General features: G+C 40.1%; 2 protein-coding genes across 2 annotated transcripts; one reads left to right on the top strand and one right to left on the bottom strand.

Moving 5' to 3' along the window:
* The first annotated feature begins 1,287 nt into the window (after window positions 1-1,287).
* LOC117456635 (serine/threonine-protein phosphatase with EF-hands 2) lies at window positions 1,288-5,889 on the top strand. Its single transcript, XM_034096570.2, has 7 exons — window positions 1,288-1,631; window positions 1,749-1,934; window positions 2,498-2,640; window positions 3,606-3,712; window positions 4,163-4,326; window positions 4,423-4,510; window positions 5,041-5,889. Exons 1-7 carry the CDS (start codon window positions 1,341-1,343, stop codon window positions 5,223-5,225), a joined length of 1,164 nt encoding a protein of 387 aa, XP_033952461.1. The 5' UTR covers window positions 1,288-1,340; the 3' UTR covers window positions 5,226-5,889.
* A 767-nt stretch (window positions 5,890-6,656) lies between these two features.
* Window positions 6,657-24,301, bottom strand: LOC117456323 (nucleoporin p54-like). Its single transcript, XM_071205013.1, is given in 18 exon segments — window positions 6,657-6,775; window positions 6,777-6,881; window positions 7,042-7,152; window positions 8,111-8,230; window positions 8,393-8,500; window positions 9,033-9,126; window positions 11,507-11,561; window positions 11,658-11,854; window positions 12,253-12,440; window positions 12,522-12,678; window positions 12,680-12,740; window positions 13,244-13,354; window positions 13,357-13,401; window positions 13,553-13,639; window positions 14,379-14,462; window positions 16,023-16,109; window positions 16,253-16,294; window positions 24,254-24,301. Coding segments are annotated over 16 exon segments (1,623 nt in total). The 5' UTR covers window positions 16,096-16,109; window positions 16,253-16,294; window positions 24,254-24,301; the 3' UTR covers window positions 6,657-6,748.
* Between the last annotated feature and the right edge of the window lie 148 nt (window positions 24,302-24,449).

The raw sequence follows: 24,449 nt of genomic DNA, 5'->3' as shown, positions 1-24,449 counted from the left end.
TTCGCGTATCTCGATCGTTTACATTGGAAATAGACTAGATAAATACATTTCCTAATGGTAATATTGTCGCATGGAAAGCAGTTTGAAAAGTGTTTCCATTTCCCTTTAATGTCAGCTTAGTAAAAAAAAAACATAAAAATTATTATTTACAATGGACTACGCTTAGCTAACAGACTAATTTCCACCACTCATGGACCACACTCACCTTTTCTCTTGAAATACTGGGTGACATACTGTCGCCCTTTAGTTCCTCTCTCTTTTCTTTCTCTCCTTTCTTTTCTTTTTCAAAGCATGGCTTTGTGAGTCGTTCAGGCATGGTGTTGTACCCTTAAAAAGGGAAATAGTGAGTGAGAGAAGTGAAGACATACAATCACGCAGTTCCCGCCTTCACTCGTCTGAATCGAGCCATCTTTATAATGAAGCTTGTACATTTACAATGAATACACTCACATTTCAGGACCAATAATTATGACTAAATTCTCCTTTATCTTTAGCTCTTTAACAGTGGTAAAACAACATATGTATGGACATGTGAATGCAACAGTGCCTAGCTTAGCTGCTAACAACATGACATACGGCCGGATTCAGCGGCACCACAAGGTATACAGCAGCTAGCTTCAATGACCACAAAGTTAGCCAGAATTAGCAAGAACCTTCAAACAATACAACAAAGTGCAAAATACACACTTTCCTCTGACAACGAACCACGGTGATCTAATACGGATTATATATAACATGGGTTGATAGATTTATAGTGCTTTGTATACTGTAATTACCTTAAAAAAGGGAAATAGTGAGAGAAGTGAAGACATACAATCACGCAGCTCCCGCCTTCACTCGTCTGAATCGAGCGAGGAAGAGCGCAGTGATCCCTCCCACTGGAACACCAAGGCATTACCAACAGATTAACGCACAATCAGCCCATACAGTAGGATACATCTATCTCTCAGGATTGACTATTCTTGTCTGTCACAATGGCACACGTAAGTACTAGCATCCCTGCTCACACTCTCTGCTAGAAAGTCCCGTTTGGAGGCGGAGGCGGGACCAAACCATTCCATGTAAATAGAAGGGGGTGTACAGAGGCTTTGGATAAGTAACTTTTGGAAGAAAATAAGTTAAATGAATTGTAAGTTTAGTGAGTACATTATCAATATAACGTTATATTTATGTTAATTATTGATGAATGATGAAAGGTTACTTAAACATTTTGTTCTTAATGTTCTAAAATTGTTTGGGCCCCCGTGGTGAGGGTGTTTGGGGTGGCTAATAGGGTGGCCAGGATTCAGCTGGGGGTGGCCAAGGCCACTCCCAGCTACCCCCCAGCTCCGCCACTGTGTATGACTAAGAAGAACGAAAACAGGGAAAGAGAGGCCTGTGGTCAGGTGGAAGGCCGGCGTCGAGTGTGTTCTCTGACTTACCACAGCTCGGCCCCGGATCACAGGCACGACCTCCCACGCCGCTCGCTCAACAACACCCCTGTGTGCAGTAAGCTAGACTTGTCGGTGGATGAGAAGCTAAATAGCAGGTGCAGGCTGTCTGGGTTTGATCAGGCCAGATGTGAACTGAAGAAGTCTGACTCATACCTGGAGTCTAAAACAACAGAGACAGATTTGGATGAGTGGAAACAAGTAGGTGGTCTCAGTGGTTGTTAATGTTTTGGCAGATGTTCAACATGTAGTATTGCTCCATAATGCACACATTTTATTATTTCACTGACTTTTTTACTGATTCATTTGGCTTACCAGATAGTGGATGTGTTGTGGAGTGACCCAATGCCTCAAAATGGATACATTCCCAATGAGGTGCGAGGCGGAGGCTGCTACTGGGGGCCAGATGTCACTGAGGAGGTGCTGCGAAGAAACAACCTGCAGCTCCTCATCCGCTCCCACGAGTGCAAACAGGACGGATACGAGTTCTGCCACAACCGCAGGGTGAGCACGAAGACACACAAGAAAGAGTTTAAGTTGCAATACTGACTATGGGAACAGGTACTTTAGTATGGAAGCCCATAAAGGACTCTATTAAATGGTAAATGTTGATTTGAATTTATTTAAAACATTACAACTTTCCACGTGTTAAAACATAGTTTTTCCCTTTTCAAAGATGTAATTAGCATTTACTCAAAACACAAATATTTGTAATGTGGTAATTGAACACCAAAATGAGTACGGGGCAAAATTGATGTTGAATTATTTACTGAAATACAACATAAATATACGGAAAATGATTATACAATAGTGGAATTAGATTTTAAAATGATACTTTCATCAAATCCACTTTGTTCTTCCGTACTTTTAGGTTTTGAGTAGCTTTGTTGAGTATGACAGGAGATGAAAAACAGGAAATTAAGAAAAAAGTACAAAATGGCGGTTGTGCGGTTGTTTTTCCTTTTAATCTGAAAGCAATTAGAAATTAGTGATTAACAAACAGCATATCTCTACACGTTTACTATTCATGTTAAGACTTACGGTATTGACTCTTATGTTGCATTTAGGTGATTACTATATTTTCAGCGTCTAATTACTACGAGGTGGGCAGCAACAGAGGCGCCTTCATCAGAATGGGACTTGACCTGGTCCCCCACTTCATTCAGTATCAGGCCAGCACCACATGCATAGAGCTCACCCTGAGACAAAGGTACAAAGACAGGGCAGCACAGACATCAGAATGACAGAACTGCATTTTTAATACTTCCCGTTGAGTGATATTACAGCAGTTTCCTCCGGAGGTGGTTGTGATTGCCAAGAAGCCTTAGCAGTATCGCCCTGTACGGAAACAACACCGAACTCCATCTGCCCCTGAAGCCCTTGTAGGACTTGACTCGAGCCATAGAGGTAATAATATATAAGGACTCCAATGACCCCAAGGAGGCACAGGCAGGGGTGGAAGTAAAAGGTGGGAGGAAGTGGAGAGCCGACAAAGCTTTTTTGCAAGCAAAGTCTCAGATCCACCACAAAGCAATAGTGGGAACATTGATGCAGGGGAGAGCTGGACTGGGAACCTTCAGAACCCCCCAGTACGACAAGGCCAAGGGAGAAGAGAGGCGCAGGCTGGTGCAGGAGGAAGTAAGGGCAGCAGTTGAGGAGGAGCGGACTAGCAGAGCGGTTGGCCTGAGGCAGCAAGGGGCCTGGACGAGGTGGGAGCAGGCCATGGACCGTAAAGTCACATTGACTGATCTTCGACGGGCAGTACCTCAACGAATCAAAGTCCTGGTCCAGGTAGTGTACCCTATCTTGTACAGCCATTCGAACCTCTTCACCTGGGGCAAAGTGGAATACCCGGCATGCCCGCAATGCCCAGGCATGGGAACGTTGGAGCCCATCCTGAGCAGCTGCCCAGTGGCTCTTTGCCAGGGCCTTGCGCTATGATCAGGTTGTGAAACCCATCCCAGAGGCCATCGCCAGGGTAAGAGTGTATGATGTCGAAAGAACCGAAACACCCGATAACCCCTGGTTACATCACCGATGATGTGTTCAGGAGCATCAAAAGATGTATTTGTATTAACATCACAAAATATTGAGATCGTATGATCACATCATGAGCAGTTTATTTCCCAGTGATTCCAAGATTTACTGAAAAAATAATCTTCCTTTTTTTGTCAGTGTTGGGTGGACGGAGAGATCCGCTCTGCAAGCTCTGAGGGAACAACTTTTCGTACATAGGTCTGATCTCATCAGTGCCTTCCAGGAGTTTGATCCTAACAACAAAGGTACTGAGCAGCAGTGATAGATCGTTACACTTTTCGGGCAGTTTCTCTTACCACCACTTAAGTCTGATCCATCAAACTCAAAGCAGGGAAATAACCAAATTTCAGGATTATACGTTGGACAAAGGTGAACAACTGGTAAACCTGATTTGGTAGGACTGACATGGAATTTTTGCAGCAGTCTGATATGTACCTGACATAGGGGACAAAGAGAACATAATATAGTGTATGCTAAATACAATCCCAAAAATAGTGATGATATAAAGACGATCTAGAATGTAGATTTTGTGAGCATAATAGATTACTACTGTCAAGTCAAAGTAAAGAAACTCATTAAGACTAGCCACATGGCCTATGGCTTGTAAAAAATACCCCAACACTCAAGAGGAAGCTTATTGTGTTAGTTATTCAAAATGAATTTAACTCTACTGTATATTTCTATCTGTGCCTCAGGGATGATCTCTGTGACGCACTGGGCTAGCACCACAGAGAGAGTCCTGAATCTGGGTCTGCCCTGGAGGGTGCTGCGCCCTCAGCTTGTTAGCAGCACCCAGCATGGCATGATGGACTACCAGCAGTGGATAAAGGAGCTTTCAATCACTGAACCCAAATTAGAGGTCAGCCTTTAAAACTCGTATCCGATATATATCCTTCTTCCTCACCGTTTATGTAAGACTGACACAGATTAGCAATATTCGTTTCTCCCATTTCAGATCTCAGATAACAGTATCCTGGATACGATGTACAAGAACCACTCCAATCTGGAAACCATTTTCCGGATCATAGACACAGATCACTCGGGTCAGTAAACAGCTTCACTTGGATCCCACTGAAAAGATCATTTGTTTTCTCTTGCAGCTTTGACTTCATGAAAGTCAATGATTTGGTATCACTACTCTGGTCCAAACTGAAATATCTCAAGAACTATTGGATGTTCCCAAGAAGATAAAACCCTACTGATTTTGATTGACGCCTGGTTTTCCATCTTGTGTTATCAATCTAGTAGAATACATATATTAATAAACGAGTTTGCATAATCACATTAGCTTTAAGCTCAAATCACCACACCCTCACAGCCTCTTTGTCTTTCTGTCTAACAGCTTGTCACATTTCACAAATGTCTACAACAGTGGGAAGACAAGTCTTCTGTTTCTAGACTGTAATAAAAGGTCTTTATATAAAACTTAAACACTCTCGCTCTTTGTTCATTCTTCATTAAAACACCTTCCAACTTTAAGTTAATCATCAAAATGCAAGGCATGCAGTCACACTAGATATCTATATATGCTACAAAAGTTGTTCAACTACATCCTCCTTGTGTTTCCTTTCAGGTTTAATCTCTTTCAAGGAGTTTCATCAGACCTGGGAACTCCTGCGCTCTCATCTGAAGACAGAGATTAGTGCCAAGGCTATTGCAGACCTGGCCCAGAGCATCGACTTCAACAAGGACGGGAGCATCGACATCAATGAGTTCCTGGAGGCTTTCAGGCTGGTGGACATATCAGCACATAACTGAGTCTGGACCAGGAGCTGTACCTGCTGCATAGAAAACACCGAGAACCGATTTGGAAAACCTGTGGAAATTCAAATGTTGAGTACTATCTCATCCATTTGACCTCATGAGATCAACCTACATATTGTCTACGTCTTAGATGTTATTTTTTGTAACCTTTTTATCTCACAAATTAGAGTATCCTTAGGATTTATGTTTTTAACTCATGGATGAAGCTGGTCAGAGAAAGCTATGAATGAAAGAAACCCACCGATGTTACACATTAAAGTCTGTTTACAGGAGTGATGGAGTGCGAATGCTTTTCTGAAATAGGTTGCATTAAAGACAAGTCTTTGCAATGTCCTTAAGTGATGTCACTTGAGTCAGCGTGAGTTGGACCAGTGTCATTTCGAGGACTCTAATGCACGAGGGGATATCATCTTTGGGTAGCTGGTAAATCAGTTCAACTGTCAATCAGTTGGAATGTAGGACATTAATCCCATCAACTCAAGCAGGACTTAGATGAGATGTTGGAAAGGGCTCGCCTGCAAGTAAACACAGGTGATGAGATATGTCCCTTATTACCTTTACCGAATAGTTTGAAGCCTCATTCATAATGATGACGTTTAAATTCTAAAACACAATTTTGGTGCATTATTTAATTTTAAACCCAATATTGCTGCACAGTTAAGAGATAAGATTAGGCTACATTAATATTATTCAAAACTATAATTTTTGGATGCCGTGTCTGCTTAATCTTATGATCCCAACCTTAAAAGGAAACAACCTCAAAATGTATTGAATATAGAATATTATAATTTCCAAAAATCAAAAGAACTGGTAAATGAAATATATTCGGTCAAAAACGGTCTGCTCTCCAGCTTGTCATACACAAAGGTTACCCTCAAGATCTTCATTAAAAGAAAGTTGATTTATTGAAAAGACTAACTCATTCAATTTTATGAATATTTTAAGGGTTGTAACGTCACAAAACCATGTAAGGCCACCCATGCTTCATTTAAAAAACCTTAACAGAAAATGTAAAAGTGATACAAAGGTGATGTTCGGTACAGCCCTACCTTTATATTAAGTTTTGAAGGAAAGGGATGTAGTGAAGAACTTGTTGACAATTTAACTGACATTTATTACATTCTAACGGCATAAAAATAGAAATACAAAGTTGTATTTACAATGTATTCAATCACAACACACTCAATCCCAAGATTTGTTCACAGGGCAGACTCAAACAGTCTCATATGCATAATCTGATTAAACATTAGGTAGGCCAGATGTTGTTAGACGATGATGAGTCTTTCCACTCTTTATCAGTTCGGTATAAACCTTCCTTGTTTTGTTGGTACAGATAGTGGGGCCTGATCAAATGCTGATCAAGAGAGTAACTACTCCAAATTCAGATCCTCTGTCATGACCTTGTTGCTGCCATGACAAAAAGGATAATATGACTCGTCTTGGTGAAAGGCAGGACAGCTTTTTATAGGATTTATTTTGAGTCAGGGCATGTGTATGAGTGTGTTGGCAGGGTAGACTCAGCTCAGGATGCTTCCTCTCATGTATGTGTCCACTGTCACTCAGGCCGTGCTCTATGAGTTTAATGTCCTCCAAGTCATCTTTGATGACACTGATCAAATGACTCAACCCATCCTGCTGCTGCTTTAAGTGCTGAGAGGGACAGACAAGAAAGAAATGTTACCGTTTATGCCCAACAGGAAAAAGAAAACACTTTTGCTTTACTTGGGAACTGTGCTTTCAGAGGTCTGGATTCCACAGTTACAGGGCAAAGACGTTAAAACAAGATGCATTTTGTAAACTGCAGACTCACTTGTTTGATTTCCCTGAGGAGGTCTGCATCAACACTGTATCGCTCTTCTGATCTCACAGCTCCAAAGTGATTCTGCATCCTGATCTGAGACATTAATTCATTCAACCGACCCTGGAAGAGAAAAACACAAATACTGTAAAATATCACCAAAGACTTTGTCCCAAGCGTTGGATTGACAAGCCAAAAATACAACTTGATGGAAATGAAGCTTAAAAGGCCACACGTGTTTATCTCAAGGATGGCCAACAACTCATGACCGCTGATGGTGTCACATTATGCGTTGGCAAAGGCAGTAAAGAGTAATAATGCTTGCTAGCAAACATGGATGTTAACAATGCAGGTTTCAAACTAAAACAAAAAAACCCTGCATTTTGGGGAGCAACATTGAATGTAAACACTTTAGTTCGTTGAAACCTTCAAAGGACACCTTACATAATAAATACAAAGAAATAATTGCAATGTAACCAGATAGGGTTAGCGAAAATAATACCAATAAAAACTGTTTTATTTCCTGAATAACTTATAAGTTATCTACCAACTTACAGGATATTGAATTAATTGTTGAAAACCAATTTGTTTTGGTAATATATCATTTTCAAACAGAGTAAACCCTTTTTATCCTGATTTACATTCTAAGAGCTCGATGGATGGAAAAATGTCCACGGTCAGCATGCATGTATAACTTGTTTGGTTTAGGCCAGGGGTGGTTCTAGGGGGGCGGGGGCAACAGGGGCCATTGCCCCCGTAACACTGACCAGGGACCCCTGGTCCACATAAACAGCAAATACTGTTTATGTGTTTTAATTAAATGGTCACTTAAAGTTACTAAAACAAATACTCTAAATGAAAAAAAACACTGAAACAAAAGGAATGTAACTTAAATGTACTAAAACAAATACCTTTACAAAAACAAATACCAATTACTGTATTTTATGTTTATTTTACACAATAACTTTATACTGTCTCTGTAACCCGCTTTTATTGTGCCCCTCTCATGAAATAACTGGCCCCAGCCTGGCACCCCCTATTCAAATTGGTCTAGAACCGGCACTGGTTTAGGCACCCTTACCTTGAACTGCGTGGGCGCATTCAGCTCAGACTGAATGGTATCCAGTTGAACTCTGAGATGCTCCTCGTCCACTTGGATAGCATAGCCACTTTTTCTCTGGATCTCCTGTTTGATCAGCACCTGGCAGGAAAACAGGGATGGGAGGGAGGAGTGATCAATATCACAGAAAATATTGGACACACAGACAGTGCCTGGGCATTCAAACTCTAAGTGGGGACATGTCTTTTATCACAGACCTGGTCAATAACCAACAAAATGTGTCTGAACAAAGAGAGCAGCTACCTGCAGCACCCTGTGAGAGAGATCCATCAGCTTCCTCTTGTACTGCGCAATCTTGGCCACTGTTGTCGCCTGGTTCTTCTGCAGTTCACTAATGTCACCGGAAATAATCTGTAGTCCATGTGTGGGTGTTTTTGTGGAGAGTATTTGTGTGGGAAAAAGGAAGGGAGGTAAATTATTAATATTTTTGACATTTCTCTACCGATAACATTTTTAATAGAAAACAATTTAGCTCAACAACAAACTATGTTCAGTTTGTCAACTCAGTCCTACACACAGTATCCCTCAACAAATAGTGAGTGGTGAGTTCCCCTTGCCACTATAATATTAATGAAGCTTGTTAATAAAAGGTCCTTTCATGCAAGAAATGGAGCCCGAAGTTCTCTAAAATAGGGAAAAAGACACAAAAAGAGATTCGCATTGATACACAAAAGTAAATACTTGTGGCTGTATTTATAATATTTATTTTGGCTATAAACAACCTGTTGGCAGCATTTATTGGACATCTGTGTACTCTGTCCTTGACACCACAAACTCTGGTTCAAAATACTTTTGTTGATTATCAGAAGGCACTGTGCCCATGGCCAGCGAGTCTTTCTTTGACTTTTGGAGAGCTAAAACAGACGGCAGTGTTTTCACTTACATCCACTCTGGTCTGGTGCTGTTTGGTCATCTGCTCCTGGAACTGCAGCCTGCGAAGGAGCTCCTTGAAACCCACCATGGGCACTGGTATTAGTAGACACATTTTTTAATGAAATGAAATGAAAACATGCATTTCTACATAATGTTACTTAATGTCTTTTTTTTTTGCAGAAAAGCAACAGGCAGAAAAGCAACAGGCAGAAAAGCGGTGCATAATGGACAATGTTCAAGCATGTCAGAGCCATCTATTATTATTTTGTTGAAATAATGAGTGACATGTGGAAACACTTTAATTCAATATATATAGGAAGTCTAGGCAGCGGCTGCAAACACCCAAATCTGAAAAAATGTATAACACTAACCTCATAAAATATGAAGCACTGATATGGTTGTGTGAAGCTTCTTTTAAATGAAAACGTGCATCCAATTAGGATAAACGCGTAAAACGAGTAGCTCTTTATTGCATAGGTGGTGCAGGGAGTTAAGAAAATAATTGATTAAGAGCAGGAGAAAAAAGATTCAAACAGGACGCGCTGGAGCGGGGGCGGGGCTTATATCCATGTAAATACTGTGGTGGAAACCAACTACGACAAAATTAACCTATTTTATCGTGATTTAATTGTGATACACGCTTCAAAATGATGCCGAAGTAACTAAATACTGAAAACGGTTAGTAAAAACCAAGCTGTCTAGTCAGGATTCACAGTATTGCACTTAATTTATTGTCTTGGTTGATTCTGTTGGCTTATATTTGATCAATAAAGGTATTTATATTGTTTTTCCCTTTTGAAACAGATGTTCAGTTATGCTAAAGTCTTTGATTGCACTTCAAGTTTAAAGTTTACATTTTAATTGTTTGGCACTGACTTTTGCTCACTGATGTTTTACTTAGTTATGTTTTACTCTCCTTTTCATGTTTATTGATGTGACATCACTAGTGCTACCTAAAACAGAAAGTGAATTTTTATACTGAGAAACTGTGCCTTAAATATTTTATTTTATTTAGCAAGAGAGTGCACTTTACTTGGTGAAGAAACCAGTGTTAACGTTTGTTCTGTAGGGTGTAGGCCTACCTACTTGAACACTGAGGAAGCCATATCAAAATTCCCGTTGAATTGTTCATTCAGGGATTCATTGCAGAATTAAAACCAGCTTGATGGTATTTTGGTCTGTTACTCCTTTTTATTTGAGTTTTTGTTACCTTGGTTGTACTGTTAAGTAACTTGAAAAATAACCATAATAACTGACATGAAAAAATATCGTGATAAATATCGTCTATCGTGATACTGCTTGAAAAATATCGTGATATTATATTTTTCAATATCGCCCACCGCTCAAGTTGGAATGGGGCTTGAGAGAATTATATACAATCTTAGCTCTGATTTAGCTAGCATTTAAGCAGTTGGTACAGTAAGTGTTAACCAGGAAGGTCAAATGCAAGTATGTTGGTTGAAATTAAGGCCCCGGCCACACAAGGACGATAACGGTCGTTTCCATTACCGTTCTGTGTCATATAGACCGTTCGGCCACACTAGGACGACCGAATACGGCACTAAACGACTACGGTAACGATAACGGGTCCCAAGGTGGATAGACCGGCATACGCAACGCTCTGGGGGTTCCAACGGCTCCGTGTGTACGTCCTATACGATCATTTTCTGATAATGATGAGGCAATAGCCCCGCCTCTCCCCACCTCTGCTGCTCACCCCCGCGTCAAAGTAAACTGCACACTGAATTCAGATTATTTATCTTTCTCTCGATATGGACCTAAACGCGAGTGAAGTCTAATCTGACAGGACGGAGACACGCAGCTCTGCTCACCTGCAGCTCCTCCCGCTGTGATGCGGCGGTGAACGGAGCAAAACACACACTTCAAGTCAGATCATCACCCTTAGCTATTTTAATTACCTCTCAAACTACCTAAACTAGTTATAAATATGTTTATTTTTACTGTCGGCCGGGTCACTGACTGGATCAGCTGCTGCATGAAACAGACACTGACGCTGTCAGAAGAGAGGGAGGAAAAAGAGAGGCTCCATGTATTTTATTATATAGAGTCGTTATTCATTTGTTTTAAAGCTCAATAAATAACAAAGAAGACCTTTGACCGGCACTTTTATAATTTTGTCCGGAAGATTTAAACTTTAATACACGTTGACTGGCGAAAAACTCTGCCCGGTTCCCTTGGCCCCCACCGCGGAGAATAAACAGAAGGGCAACAATTACAACTTTGCTGCTTTTGTGGAGGAAGTTACAGCGCCCCGTACAGGCTCTGCATATGTACTGCAACTTCTCCAGCGGTTGGAGCTAAACGGAGCTGTCTCGTGTGGACAGAAACTTTCCGGTGTCTATTGCGATTGCGGTTTACCGTTATCGTCCTAGTGTGGCCGGGGCCTAAAATGCAGTAACTAGAGAATCTTGAGGATCTACTCCCCGGCATCACATTGTTCATAAACCCCCTTTGTTCACTTACTTGTCTGGCTCAGGGTTGTCCACCTTAGCCTGCTCCCAAATGATGGGGTCCACTCCTAGTGAGAGGAGACAACATTCTCATAAGTAAATAACTTCTAATCACCAACAAACTAATTAAAATCATCAAGATGATGACACAACTATGCATTTACCTGCAGGTGCATTCTGCAGCAGCTGTTTGAGCTGAGCTGGAGACAGCTCTGTGCGCGTCCCCGACATGGCCACTCCGATCGATGCGAGCTGGGCCTTGATGTTGCCCTGCTCCAGATAACTGAAGAGTGTGGTGGCAGGGATCCGCTTGGAGGTGCCATTAGGAGAACGCTCCACCACGTAAATGACCACCTCAGTCCTAGGGCAAAGGACACACTAACATTTAAATTACATTTTTTAGATGTATAGAATTTATTACACCTAAAATTCTTGCTTTGGTTTAGGACCAAAATACATTTCTGATCCTTTGCTACATTATGAACCATCCAGAACGGTCTGCTTTCTGTTCCCAGAGTCAAACTAAACATGTACAATCAGCGTTTTTTTCTATTGGGAATAAAATACCAGAAAACTTCACGTCTGCTGCAACTCTCAATTCTTTAAATCAAGGCAGAAGACGTGTTTGTTTGCTAAAGTGTTGCTTATTTGTAAGCACTTTAAATCGCTTTGTCATTGAAATGTTGAACATAAATATAATTACATTTCCTTGTCTTCCAAGTGTGTAATAGTACTGAATGACATATTATAGTTACTTACTGGTCATTGGGCAGGGCTTTGACACCATCCACATTGACAGTGACAGACTGGTTGCTTCCCAGGACTTTGTGAAGAGTCTCCACCAGCTGCTGCTGCTGCGCTCGCACATCAGCTTCCTTTTTATTGAGAAGTAAGGCCACTAAACCGTCCTCATCCTTACTCACTGGGACACAGCTATAGCCCACCGCCTAGGAAACAAATCACAGAAATACCATTTGATGAAGTTCAAAAGAACCTAAAGTACACTTTTATGAACTATCGGTCATTACCTTTAACCTGCAGAATGGGTTCTCCTGCGTGAAGTCGACAGGTTGGTTGTTGTTGCTGTAGTAGCCCTTCCCAGTTCCCCAGTAAGCCTGCAACTGGTTCCATTTGGCTAAGATGGTGTCACGTTCGTCTCCTAACAAGGTGGGGGCTGACAGAGGCCTGGTACAGCTGGGTGGTCTGAGCCTGAGCCTGCTGCTGGGCCTGCTGACCGAACAAGCCTCCTGGTAGGGGGCAGGTGAGGTCAGATATCACGTCAGATTGTGTAGTCCTTTACATTTCCTGAAATATCTTTATGGTCTTATATTAACAGGGCAATGCTACAAAAGTCCCCATAAATGTCACAACTTAATAAACAGTATTTTATGTTTGCTTCAACTGCACCTTTGTATTGATGACGATAATAATGCTGATTTCTGTAAACATGTGATTGTTGTCGCCCTGTGCAGGGATAAGAGGTAAACCGTTTGTAGAGTTGTAATGGAAGTTTGTGTGTGTGACCCTGCTGAGAAAAGAATTATAGGTTGGATTTTGAATTCTTTTGCTGCTCAAACGTACTTCAATGTGATTATCGTCAGTGACGAGCCGACTATTAAATGTGCTTTTAATTTCATTTTCATGATAATACTGCCTAAGAAACTGATAATTAACTAACTGAGAAGCAATTTCAGATATAAACTTGAATTTTCTGTATTGACAACGGCTGTCCTTGAGATCCAGGTCTTACCTGTCTGCTGCTGAGTGGGCTGGATATTAAAACCTCCAAACCCTCCCAGGGTTGTTGTTCCTAATCCAGTTCCAAATCTTGTTGCCCCAGCAGGAGCCGCGGTACCAAGCGAGAGGAGAACCCAAAACCTTTGTTCTGTGTGTTACCAAACAGGCCTCCTAAAACAGAACAAAGTATCAACAGTGAGAACAAATATCCTACGTTTTTTTGTTACTGGAAATTTGTTTTTTTAAACGCTGTATGCACGCAACTTGTATTTCCTTGACATAAACATACACAAAGAAAAGCAATAAGAGTTACACTGCTGACCTGTGGTGTTGGCAGGAGTACTAAAGCTAAAGGTGGATCCTGGTGCAGGTGCAGTTGTTGCAGCTGCCCCAAAGCCACCAAACGTACCTGAAATGTTAAGCAAATCATGCCAAGTGAGATGGAGGAGGTGATTCAAAAAGGGTTGAAAGATAGATAAATGGAGCAAATAAAAAAGAATGAAATAGCTGACTGTCTCCTGCATATAGGGAGCTTAAAGTCATGACAGAGCTTTGAAGATTAACAGAAAGGGACACTGATTTTTTTTCCCATTTAGCATTGCTTATCTTTTTTTACAGAGAAGGTGAAAATGTACTAGATTTGCAAAGAAATCAAAAGGTGAGTGCATGATACAACATTTTGTCTCCTCATGCAAATGGAAACTACGATGCATGACACTTTATGAGACAAAGCCACAAGTGAGATGAGAAATCACTGCACCACACAGATGTGAAAATGGATGAAAATGTGTTTACAGACAGACTGTACTGATTAATTAAATCACAAAGGTCATCTACCTGTGCTAGCCAGGCTATTACCAACATTGAAAACAGTGCCAGTGGTGGTTGCTGTACCAAAGCACCCCACATTAATGCTGACTGCTGCTGGGTTGGCATTTAAACCAAACCCCCCAAAACTAAACCCACCAGCCGTGGTGTTTCCAGCTCCCAGCCCCCCAAATCCTGCAGCCAGCGGAGGCAGGCAGCGAGAAAGAGAGAATGACATGAAGGAGTTAAAAGGTCAGGCCTCGTATGGGACTACATACATTGTAAACACAGTCTTCAGGTACCTTAAAACCATTGCTTTGTCTATAACACCTGTATCTTACCAGTGTTGGTGGAGCCAAAACTGAATCCTGTGGCTGGTGCAGCAGCAGCGGTGGGGGCTGCCCCAAAACCAGGAGCTGTAAGAGCTGAAAGAAAAAAGCAGACACAAGAACGGCAGTGAGTTAAACTGGCAGACAGAGGTTTGGATATAACCAGGGCTGTGTGATAACTACCAATAGTTATCACAAGAACAGATCATTTTCTCTATGTTTTTATATCGATGTTTGATCATAATGATTCCAAATCCACATGTTGCTAAACGACATGCCACGATTACGGAGTGATTTTTTATAGAAAGATGGAAAGGACTAAAAGGGAGTTTAAATTAAATAATGTACGGCATTTCATTTTGAGATACATAAATTGGATGCAATTAAATATTTCCTTATGTATTTTAGACTGGCAATGTGTACCTATGTAAGGTGAACTTATAAATAACCCATGTTTATTTTACATTTTGATATGCTTGTTATTTGCATTGGTTACCGTTTTTATTATATGTTATAATTTGTTTTCAATTATTATTTATTTTCATGTTTGAAGAATACAACTTTATATTGTAAAGGAAGCTGTTTTACTATATCAAATTACTTTTGGAAATAAAAGACAATGTGAGAAATAACTAATTAAAGAATATATTAAAAAGATAACAGTAATAATTTAATACTAATAACATCATTAAATCCAATACAAACTATGTTTATAATTGAGTTCTTAGTGGGTATTTGTGTAATGCTGGAGTACATTATGTTGAGGTAATTCTACTATTCTGCCCCTCAGATGTAAATGCCATAGACAAAATATTAGTAATAAATACAAGTCTATCACCACTGCAAACTAATCGCTCAATCATAACAATGTTTTTAAAGTGATACCTCTCCTACAGTGTCAAAGTAAACTGAACATTATTATGCATGTAGAGGCAGCATTGTTGTATTGAATACGCATTAAATGTACCTAATGAAGTGGCAGGTGGGTGTATAAGTTGCTGTTCCTACGAATCTGGATGAGACAGACCTAGTCGATCTCTTCAATACAACTGCCCAACAACACAGCCGAGTAGCTTTGATTATTGGGGGTCAGATGAGGAGAGGTACCCTCTTTAGTGACCATCGGATCTATGGACTTACTGCCAAATCCGAATGAGGCGGCGGTGGCGGCGGCGGCTGCTGAGCCAAAGCCAAATGTTGCAGTTGGTGCTGTAGTTTTGGCACCAAATGAAAACCCGGACGTGCCTTCACATGAACATAGAGAGTGCTATGAGTGTTAAGTGTCGTGACAGTTACATTAGCGTACAGCTACAACGGATTTCAATAGCTAGCCGAGGTAGGAGAAGTGCTCAGATATTGTACTTAAGTAAAAGTAGAATGAGTGTAGGAATACTCTGTTCCAAGTAAAAGTCCAGGATTGCAGTCGAATAGTCCATTTAGCTTAGGAACCTTCCTAACGGAGTGAAATGACCCGGAAGTCACATGGGTCACACATTGGCTTTATTTAACTTTGCACATGGTTATCTTCATGTACACTTAATTAATAAATGGTGTAATAATCGTTACTGTATATGCAAACAGATCTTTAATTACCAGGACTTAAGGCCTTAAAACATGCTTTTTCTTTTCAATTATCCTCAACTTTTAAAGTCTTACCTTGGCTGGGAACGGAGACTTGGAGGGTTCTACTGAGCTCGGTGAGTGTATGGCTGTCAGGAGAGGAGGCCATGAGTGGGTCATTTCCTGTATGGTGGGATAAAAAGAATGTTATATGCAAGGAGCCTAAAGACGGCCCAACTATAATACAGGCATCACTCTTCATAAAATAAACATTATAGCAAGCAGATGTAGCAACTGTAAATGAGAGTTGTAAAAGCTGGACTTACCCTCAAGATTTCTTCGACACACTGAACCTCATCTGTCCTTGTCTGTAGAAAAGAAATGAATAAATGATCTGTCCAAAACAGTGAATAAACCTTTATGCAATTATAACATGACAGACATAGAAATGGTAAAGGGCTAATATTTCCAAGAGCAAACCTTTTAATGGTATTTCACAGGTTAAACAGGTAAAATAACATAGCTAAATACAACATAAGACCCCCTTCAGATTGTTTACTTCTTGCATGGTTTTGATGCAACTATATCTCACCAGAATAGAGAGATATCGAGCCCTACTTGGGAATTGGCCAGCTGTTCTTTATCTTAAAAACTGCATTATGTCAAATCATCTCTAGGTATACTGTAATTTGGGGGGAATTGAAAACACTGAAAACATTAAATACAACCATACCACATTAAAATCAAAGTAAAGAGATATATGCATTTCAGTGTTGTCCAGCAGAGAGCAGTAGAGACCTGCAGAAGCACTTGTATTGTTTCCATGAAGAGATGCAGTGGAGAGTTTGGTTTTAAAATGAAGCCATTTAACATTACAAAATAAGAGCAATATCAAGGTTCCAACGTTTTGGGGCAACAATTGAATTTTGATGTTGAACTAGAAAATGCATTTCCTGCAGAAAATGCGTGCGAATGCTGTAAACTGTGAACATTTATGGCTGAATTTAGCTGAAAATGCAGAAAAAGCTGAATGTGTTATTAGCTGAATGGTAGCTGCTTTTAGCAACAACAAAAAAAAATGCAGAAAAAGCTTAATATTTCAAAGAAAAGGTTTAAAAAAAGGTATAAACAACAACATGTATAGCCTTGATGTCCTGAAATAGCTGAATAATGTAATAGTTGAATGGTTTCTGCAGCTGAAAATAGGCTGAAGGAGTTAAATATCAGATGTAAGTAGTAGTGAATGAATTTGTATTAAGATGAGAAAAGAAAGTAAAAAGGCTTGGGAAACTTTTGAACTAACTTGATGATTTGTCGCCATGGCAACGGCATTTGATGACATCCCATAATACTCTTAGATGTGTTGATGGCTGCATTGTTACCAAACCTGTGAGTATTTTCACTGAAGTTATGAGAAAACCGTGTTTCATGGTGAGCATTGTGTTGCCATGGCAACGGCATTTGAAGAAATCTCAAAACTGTCACGTAGATGTCTTCACGGCTGGACTATTTAGCACACATGTGAAGTTTGAGCACTCTTTGAACATTTGCATAGGAGTTACAGTGACATCATATTTTATGGCGAGGGATGCGTTTCCATGGAAACGGCATATGGTGAGATCTCAGATTTGGCGTAGAGCTGTGGAGGCATGGACCGGTGATATACAAGTGAAGATTGGGGGACGATTGGAAAGTGTCGATTGGACTTACAGCCTCATCGTGTTTCATGGCGAGAGGTCTGTCGCCATGGCAACGATATTTGATGACACCCCATACTACGCTTAGATGCATTGATGGCTGCATCATTATCAAACCTGTGAAGTTCTGGGCTGTTTGGAGTATTTTCACTGAAGCTATGAGAAAACCGTGTTTCAAGGCGAGCATTGTGTTGCCATGGCAACGGCATTTGAATACATCTCAAAACTGTCCCGAAGATGTCTTCACAGCTGGACTGTTGAAGTCTGCTGCATGTCAGTTGGAGTGATGACATCATCGTGTGCCATTACACAGGTGTTTATAGTTGAGCTAACGAGCTCCGTAGAGATCACAGGTTTCCATTGTTCTGAATGAGAGATAAACCTCTTACATGTGAACGTTTTGTGGAAGAACCGTAACAGATATCTGTGAAATTTCAAAACGTGAAGCATGTCAAGTCATGTAATTTTTGTGTAGTTTCGGGTTAATAATGTGGCCTTTTTGGCAGTTTAACTAAAGGTGTGCGGCAGCTACCGTGAGGAAATATCTGCCTGAAATTACAATGGGCTTCAATGGAGGAATGTTGAACGTTTTTGTCACTTCATGCCCTCAAGAGGCATTTTGTTTAATATTTTATTTTTATTTTCCAACCTAGGAGAGGTTTTCCTACGTTTTTCATGAAAAAATATGTCTGAGGAGTTTAGGTTTTGGGAATTATGGCAAGTTTAAAACATTTTTGGGGGAGAATTTCAAGCACTGCTCCACTCTGTTTTGAGATCAAAGAACTCTAGACTTAACGAGCTGCTCGATCCACTCTAATGTTAAAATCTGATAAAGGCCTCTCTGCAAAGCTCCAAACTAAATTCAATATCTCAAAAAGTTGAAAATATATCAAAAATCTTTTATACAAGTTTTATAGCTGTATAGTTTTACAGCATTCGCACTAATTAACATTCACATGAAAACCATATTTATTATAAAATACAAAAATATATGTAATTGTTATTTTATCATTGGTTGTTCCATTTAAGAAAGCTAGTTTAAGGGTTTCTTTTTAAACTAGCTTTAGTTTCACACCAGAAGGTTTACACTTGTGCCGGAATTAAAAAAATGGCGTGCACTCACTGGGACGTTGGTTCTCTGACCCATTAAACCTGTGTATTGACTTGTTTAAGGAAAAACACATTGTTGAAAGCACATTACTTCTATTTCTCAATAGTTTGGAGGAAAGAGACATTTGTGATTGTACTTTATATCCAAAGTGTTTTATAGATGGCAAACTGCAGATGTGGATCCTAATTTAGGAGCAAAGGTTTAGTAGGAATATAAATAATTGCCTGTATAACCTGCAATGGATTAGTCAGAGTATCGAGAATAGAAGCATATTTAGCACTACTGTGCTACTGCAGGACTGTAGGGGGAGCTGTGTCGTGCTGCAGGTGCAACGCCTGTGTGTGTCTATTTATGAATAGAGAGGTGAAGTCCCTCCCTTTCCGGTGGACATCCATGGGACCTTATTTCGGAAAAAGTATGTATTGAAGTCAATGGAGAGAGAAAGATTATATTTCGATCCCGTTTGAATTGTGCCACGAATTACACATATGATGTTTGTCAATTTAAAAGATAATTTTGCAAGTCAACATTTTTTAAATGTGTCCTAAAACTGTGAAGTAACACTTTTTTTGTGTGAAACGCTTAATGAACTACATCTCCCACCACACACCAAGACGGCCGTCACGTTGGCACATTTCACTTCTTTCTTTCAGAATGAGGCGAAAAGTTTTAAAAGAGGTGAAAATCACTACAAGTCTGGGCATGTTGAGAGCTGTACATACACACAAGGGGAGTTAGTCGGTTCCGTAAGAGCCAGCATGCGGGACCGGGATTTGTAGTCTTTCTAGTTGCTTATTTTTCATAGTCTTATATTTCAACAGTTTTACGACAAACTGTGACTTTTTTGACATGGAAATTATTTGTTAAGATTGACAAACATCATATGTGTAATTTGTGGCACAATTCAAACGGGATCGAAAGATAATCTTTCTCTCCCAAATGACTTCAACACATGAGTTTTCCAAAATAAGGTCCCGTGGGTCGGAAGTAGATGGGCGGGACTTCGCCTCTCTATAGAATTGACCTGGAGTTCAGCCAAATTCTCTCAAACAAATCAAGCCTTAGAACTTAAAGTGCCTTAAAATTTAAATCAAGAATATTTTTTTTTAGCTGACTAGCCCTAACCCTATGTTCCAGATGACACAATCCTCTCATTCCACAGTACATTCATAGCCCAGACAACAGTGCTGGGAGATAATAAGTAGGACTTCCCTTGTTCTATCACTCCCCACATTCACCAATCACCGGACCACCAAAACCAGAGATTCAGTGTCACTGACATCTCAAGACAATTTTATATTCCAAATATACCAAGTATCTACTCCCTGCTGTCTTTACTATCCTACTACTATAACACTCCTTGTTGTTAACCACCAACTATGTGCAATATATATATATATATATATATATATATATATATATATATACACACACACCGTTAATAACTGCAATATATACCTGGCTGCTAAATCCTCAGAACAGGCTGTGTTTTTTGTAAATTGTGTAACCTTTTTATTATATTTTTTTTTTGTGTGCATGCTACTTAACATTAAGGTAACATTAAGCTGTCTTTGGCTCTTTTCTGCTGTAACAATGTACATTTCCCCTCTGTGGGACTAATAAAGGTATTCTGATTCGGACTTTTGTATTTAACAGGAAAAACCAGGTTCTATAGAAAAACCAAATTCTTTGGATTGAAGGAATCCAGTCCTGCAAACTTATGATTTATTTTCTTTAATAGCTGTCTTTAAAGAAAACACACTATTTCCTGAAGCACATGGCCGTAGTTGGTTTAAATTACAGTCCGACAGACTGAGGCTAGTTGATGGACGCTGCTATCCTGGAAATGGTGTCAGGATTTTAGCTATGACACTATTACTAATGATATTAAAGGAATACTTTAACATTTTTGTAAACACACTTATTCTATTTCTTTCCGAGCGTTAGATAAAATCAATACCACCTGAAAGCTTTTCACCAACTTAAAGCTGGTTAGAATTAAGACTAAAAACAGGGGGAATACAGCGAGCTTGGTTTTGTCTAAAGGTAACAGAATCCATCTACCAGCACCTCAAAAGCAGAACTATTTTTAGACAAGCTAGCCGTTACCTCCGGTTTTCTTTCTTCATGCTAAAATTAGCTAACCAGTCATTATACAGCCTAGATAATGTCTAATAACAGTACAGCGAACTAAGAGAATATATTTACCTCCAAAAATGGTGGCAGCAACTTGGTTTTGCCTAGCGCAGATTTGTTGATTACCTCCGGTAGAGGTACATATGGCTCTGGTGAAAGCTTCAGCCTAGGTGACTCGCTGACCACATGGTCCTGACCATCCATGGGCCGCACATACTGTACGCTGTGGGCTTCTGGGTCATGACTACGCTGGGCGGCTTCGACGACAGGAGTGAAGGGAAGGTCTGGGAAGGTAGTGTGTTACCTTTGTTTGCTTGAGACAGAGATGAATCTTTGGGGGACTGTTTCAGGTCAAATGTGGAAACATCCATGGCGCTGTCAGACTCAGGGTGGTGATCTGTGGACCCTTGAACTTGAAGTCTATCAAAGGTGTCCCTAGTGTCCGTGTCATAGTTATCATGGTCAATGGAATGTGGGAAGGGTGGCCGCTTGGCATCAGGAGACTGATAAGACATTTCCTGGGGAAGGCTGACACACTCCCTGAGACCTGAGTAGGCTTCACTCTTCTTTTGTTGCTGTGCTGAGAGGCCGAGCTGACTGTGGTTTAAGGACCTATTCGAGAAAGTGGATGAATGTCCATGCTGGTTAGGAGGAGAAGGGGCAGTGGACGTCCTCATGGGCTGAGAGGAGTAACCGTTACAAGAGGGGGCTTTCTGACTTGGGATGGACGTGTGGACTTGGTTAAGGAATGGAGGCTTGGCTGCCATTGCTCCAATTAAGGTAAAGGAAGTGACTGGGAAGAAAATATCTCCATGGAGAAAGGCCATGACCGTTAAAACAGAAAAAAGAGAATGTCGAAAAGCTGAACGCAGGTGGCGAAAAACAAATCTCCAGGTTCACTTTGACATTTATAAAGAGAGACTTGGCCTTTATAAATTGGAATTGAAAAACGCACGACAATCGTTCTTCTCTGACATCATTACCAAAAACAAAAAAAACGCACGTGCCTTGTTTGCTACCGTCGACAGACTAACTAACCCCCCAGTGTCAGTAGCCTCTGAATTTCTATCCACCAGGGCATGCAATGATTTTGCATCCTTTTTCACTGACAAAATTCAGAAAATCAGACAAGCAGTCAGTGCCTCTGCATCAGGAACAGCAAATGTGTTGTCTCTGTGTCCACTTAACATCAATTCAGACATCATGACACAATTCCATCAGATTAATGATAAAAACCTAGAGGACATTATACAACTTCTGAAATCCTCCTCCTGCTGCCTTGATATTATTCCAACAGGATTTTTCAAAGATGTTTTGCCTTGCATGGCCTCAGAACTACTTCATATAGTAAACAAATCTCTTCACTCAGGTATTTTTCCACAGGCCCTGAAAACTGCACTCATTAAATCGCTCTTAAAAAAGAATAATCTAGATGCTTCAGTAATGAACAATTACAGGCCCATATCAAACCTTCCATTTCTAGGTAAAATCATTGAAAAAGTTGTTTTTCAACAGTTGAGTAATTTCTTGCATTTAAATAACTGTTTCGATGTGTTCCAGTCAGGCTTTCGTCCAAATCACAGCACTGAGACTGCTCTTGTAAAGGTCTTTAATGACATCCACTTGAACACAGACAGTGGCAGTACTTCAGTGTTAGTATTATTAGATCTCAGTGCTGCGTTTGACACTGTTGACCACAGCATATTACTAGACCGACTGGAAAACTGGGTGGGACTTTCGGAAACAGTTCAAAATTGGTTTGAATCCTACTTAAAGGATAGAAACAACTTTGTTTCTATAGGTAAATACACATCTGAGTTGACAAATATGACATGTGGGGTTCCTCAAGGCTCCATCTTGGGGCCTCTTCTCTTTAACATCTACATGCTACCACTGGCTCAGATAATGAAGAACAACAAAATAAGTTACCATAGCTATGCAGATGACACACACATTTACGTAACAATTTCACCAGGAGACTATGCTCCAATTCAAACACTGAGTAAGTGCATTGAACAAATCAATGACTGGATGCGTCAGAACTTTCTCCAATTAAACAAAGATAAAACTGAGGTAATGATTTTTGGAGCCAAGGCAGAACATATAAAAGTTAGCGCTGAGCTTCAGTGTGCAAGATAAAGCCAGAAATCTAGGTGTAGTCATGTCACATGTCACATTAAAACAGTTACTAAATCAGCCTACCATCACCTAAAGAATATATCTAGGATTAAAAGACTAATGTCACAGCAGGATTTGGAAAAACTTGTCCATGCCTTTATCTTCAGTAGACTCGACTACTGCAATGGTGTCTTCACAGGTCTCACTAAAAAATCTATTAGAAAGCTGCAGCTGATTCAGAACGCCGCTGCTCGAGTCCTCACTAACACTAAGAAAGTGGATCACATCACTCCAGTTCTGAAGTCTTTACACTGGCTTCCTGTGTGTCAAAGAATAGATTTCAAAATATTGCTGCTGGTTTATAAAGCACTGAATGGTTTAGGCCCAAAATACATCACTGACCTCCTGCTAAATTATGAACCATCCAGATTTCTCAGGTCTTCAGGGACTGGTCAGCTTTCTGTCCCCAGAGTCAGAACTAAACATGGTAAAGCAGCGTTCAGTGTTTTGTGCTCCAAATATCTGGAACAAACTCCCAGAAACCTGCAGGTCCGCTGCAACTCTTACTACTTTTAAATCAAGGCTGAAGACTTTTCTTTTTGTCGATGCTTTTAATTGAACTATTCATATCTTAAACTGCACTGTAACTTTTATCCATGTACTTTTTCTTTTAATGTTTAATTGAACTATTCATATTTTAGACTGCACTGTAACTTTTATCCATGTATTTTTCCTTTTAATGTTTATTTTATTAGCTTTTCTTTTTTTATGCTTAATGTCTTTCATTTTTTGTAAAGCACTTTGAATTGCCTTGTGTTGAAAAGTGCTATATAAATAAACTTGCCTTGCCTTGCCTTGCCTTGCCTTGCCTTGCCTTGCCTTGCCTTGCCTTGCCCAATAATGTGTACGTCATATTTAAGAATATCTCTCTTGACACTCCTCACACATTGGACTTAAAATGCAAAGGTTATGGTGTTGTCTTTGACAGCTTTTTTTTGTAAAGTAAACATAATTGTATAGCACACTACATACACAACAACAACAAACACTAGAAGGTGAAAGGTTTTATGTAACTTTTAAGCCAACAATACAGCACACATACAGAAAATTATCAATTTCCCTCTGATAATGAATAGAGTCATTTTGATCCTGAAACCGTTGCTTTTGAAAGAAATCAAAAATAATCATCTTTGTATCAATAACATGAACAGTAGAAGCCCAGTGTGATCATTAGAGCAGGTAACTCCTGTAGAGTGGGTCTTTACCTTGTATGGTTCCCTAAAGAGTGGCACATTCTCAGGGTTGGGTTCTTTGGCTGGGCTTGTTTCTTGGTTCCTCTGTTCCCGCGCTCGGAGGCGAAGACGGTTCCTTTCTTCATTGTATATGCTGTAGAACATTAAGAAGAAAGAAAGATATTAAGTGCATTATTCTAACACTAAATGTGATGACCCAGTTCAAAGA

This window comes from Pseudochaenichthys georgianus, chromosome 12 (assembly GCF_902827115.2).
Source record: "Pseudochaenichthys georgianus chromosome 12, fPseGeo1.2, whole genome shotgun sequence".
NCBI classification, from domain to species: Eukaryota; Metazoa; Chordata; class Actinopteri; order Perciformes; family Channichthyidae; genus Pseudochaenichthys; species Pseudochaenichthys georgianus.
This window is presented reverse-complemented; position numbering and strand designations above follow the sequence as displayed.

Bases quoted from the DNA above. Each gene is read 5' to 3' on its own strand.
- LOC117456635 (XM_034096570.2), top strand. From the start codon at position 1,341: ATGACTAAGAAGAACGAAAACAGGGAAAGAGAGGCCTGTGGTCAGGTG. The intron at 1,935-2,497 runs GTGAGCACGAAG...TGTTGCATTTAG, and splicing joins AGTTCTGCCACAACCGCAGG to GTGATTACTATATTTTCAGC. The intron at 2,641-3,605 runs GTACAAAGACAG...TTTTTTTGTCAG, and splicing joins GAGCTCACCCTGAGACAAAG to TGTTGGGTGGACGGAGAGAT.